General features: G+C 37.8%; 1 protein-coding gene across 1 annotated transcript; it reads right to left on the bottom strand.

The window, feature by feature from the left end:
- Positions 1–1,059: 1,059 nt before the first annotated feature.
- On the bottom strand, positions 1,060–2,238 carry LOC129217806 (uncharacterized). The gene has a single exon (XM_054852146.1). It carries the CDS (start codon positions 2,150–2,152, stop codon positions 1,100–1,102), a length of 1,053 nt encoding a protein of 350 aa, XP_054708121.1. The 5' UTR covers positions 2,153–2,238; the 3' UTR covers positions 1,060–1,099.
- Between the last annotated feature and the right edge of the window lie 524 nt (positions 2,239–2,762).

Raw genomic sequence — 2,762 nt, 5'->3', positions numbered from 1 at the left:
TCTTGTTATTTAATAATTTTTACTTTCTCACATCCTACAAAAAATATTATATTTTTTAAGCATGGTAATGAGCATTAGAAACAATATGAGTGAAGACGAAAAGCGTGGCTCGATTTTAAAAAGCAGGCGTTATTACGTTTGACCAGAAGTCGCAACAAGATTGGAATTTAACTAAGGTTGTCAGTGCCATGCTATAAAGTTTATTCAATTGTGGTTTCTTGAGTGATTGAGTTTTTCTACCTGTTAGACAGAGGCACTTTCTTTGCAATGGCTGGCTTATATTTCATCTCAAATGAGAGCTACATTTTTTTTACTTGTGAAAATCTCCCCAGAGCAACTTGGTGAACCAGAAGATTTTCAGCATTTACGTCATGCCTGAGCTGACATAACATTTCCTTTGTTTCCATTAGTTTTTTCTTTTTTTGACTTATCTCGGGCATGTTTAGCAATGCTAAACAACCCCCATGAATCCAAATATCTGCAAAAAATCCAAGAACAGCAATGGGTCACTAAGGACCTCGTCCTTCGAAAAACCCAAACAAGATAGAATGTGCTCAGGTGAAACCTCTCCAGCAGAGCACCAGTGACACTCCGGAAAAGTCTTGATATTCCCAGAGAATCTAAGAGCTTTAGTGTGGCCACTCAGGAATCTCGAATATGTTGTCTGGAGGAGTCTACCCTTGAGTCTAAAGGACTCACCAGGACATTTTGCAAAATACCAGGCGTGTCTGGGAGGTGTTTTAAATTGGCGATTGAGCTCCATTTTTGAAATTGTGGAGATCTCACTGAAAGTAAGATCTCCACAAGGGCTCACACCTTCCGCAACAGCAGATCTAGCCAAAAAGTCAGCCCTTTCGTTACCCTCAACTCCAACGTGGGAAGGGATCCATTGAAAGTGAATTGTATGTCCTGATGAAAGAGTATGTAGTTCCATTAGTATTACAGGGATAGGAGTGAATTTTGGAAGCCCAAAACCACCAGAATAGTAGAGAGGTAGATTGTTTCAATTTGTTTTGATTTTTAATAAAAAAATATTTACATAAGTCTGCATCCCAAAATATATAACACACAAATCAAATGTTTCATCATGTTCCTGTCTTCAGTTTTCTTTCTGTACTGAAAAATTAGTCTGTTTCTTCTGTGTCGCTGGTTTTTTACGAGGTGAAGAAGAGCTCTTCGGTAGTGGCTCATATTCAAGGAAGCGATACTTCTTTTTGAACAGTCTCTCTTGTTTTTGACCACCCCTTCTTTCAGGTTCTGCTGGTACCACCTGTTTTGCGGATTCAATCTTTGTTGGTTTGTCATCTTCAGGGAATTTTCTTGGTCGTCTTGCTTTACCATTCCTCCCTCTTAAAGAAACACTTCTTTTAACTCTGTTAATAAGCCTGTTATATGCAGCAACTTTTATTAAAGCCCTCCTGTTCCCAACAGAATCCTGACCTTTCGTACTAGAACCAGGTGTATATGGTTCAAGGGCATCCATAAATGCTTGAAACGGGATATTATTTGTAACCGCATATGGAGCTTTCTCCAGATCAAGTTTTTTCATACCTTTCTCATAATCTGTCTTTATAATTTTCAACTCCTCAAAGCATGTCTCTAAATCTTCTTGCATCTTACAAGCCAAATCAAATGAGTCATTTGTGTGTAGTGGTGGTGGTTCTGTAGATAAATTCACATATGTGGCATGACTGGCAAGATAAGGTCCCATCAGCGTTGGGGAGTAAATGAAGTCAAAACCATCGCAAATCAAATACCTAATGGCAAAGAGTATATGTATATTTCTATTTTGTTCTGCATCATTACGCAATTTTTCAATTCGATCAAAATGTTCCAAAGTAACACGAACCTTAATAGGTGGTTTTATTATTGGTAGTTGGTATCGAAAAAGTCCAAACAGCAAGTACAGGTATCCCACATGCTCATATATGTTTTCGGTATTTTCGAAAAATAATTCCAAAGTTATACGAAAGATTTGCCTAGTATATTCTAACAATTCTTTTTCATTACGACGTCCTAGGAATATCATGGAAAAATTTAGCTTTTTCCAAACAACGGAAAAAGCATTCAGATCGAAGTTTTTTTCTTCTGCAAAGGCCTTTACCAGCTTTACTGCATCTTGTACAAAACCACATGCTATTTTATTACTCATGTTGGATGTTTTAACAGTGCACGTTTCCACAGGCTTAATAGTTGAATATTACAAGAAATTGCTGCCCAACAATTTTGGCTGGTTGAATAATGGACGAAAACTTTACACGCGTTGGTTTGTCAGATAATGATTCATATTTTTTATGATACATAAGCACATGTCGATACAAGCAAAACGACAACAAACACAAAACAACACTTCACTTCATGCACTGGGAGCGTGGGAGCTTTTGAGCAACAGATGGCGCAGTTGGTCAAATTCGTTCGACAGGATTCTCTCTGACAGGCGATCACATGAACAGCTGTGTGTTAGTTTTTTTGCTGGCGTTCTCCACCTATTTTGAGTTTTAACACAAGACACAACTTAACTTACTTCTACCTTTTTTTTTATTGCGGGATAATGCATGAAACGGACAATCGACAAATCGCAACTCCAGAGCTCGAATACGCTACCTTGTGGTGATTAACAATACTGTCGAAAAAGGTAAAACATTCCGTTCCACGTGTTTTCTTTCTGGTAAATTACAGGTTTCAGACAGTTTATGGTGTAATGTAATTTCAGAGGAATAGAAAAGAAAGCTTCCCACAACTGTCATTCACTAAGCTTCAAA

The sequence above is a fragment of the Uloborus diversus genome, chromosome 2, assembly GCF_026930045.1.
Source record: "Uloborus diversus isolate 005 chromosome 2, Udiv.v.3.1, whole genome shotgun sequence".
In the NCBI taxonomy this organism is placed as follows: Eukaryota; Metazoa; Arthropoda; class Arachnida; order Araneae; family Uloboridae; genus Uloborus; species Uloborus diversus.
This window is presented reverse-complemented; position numbering and strand designations above follow the sequence as displayed.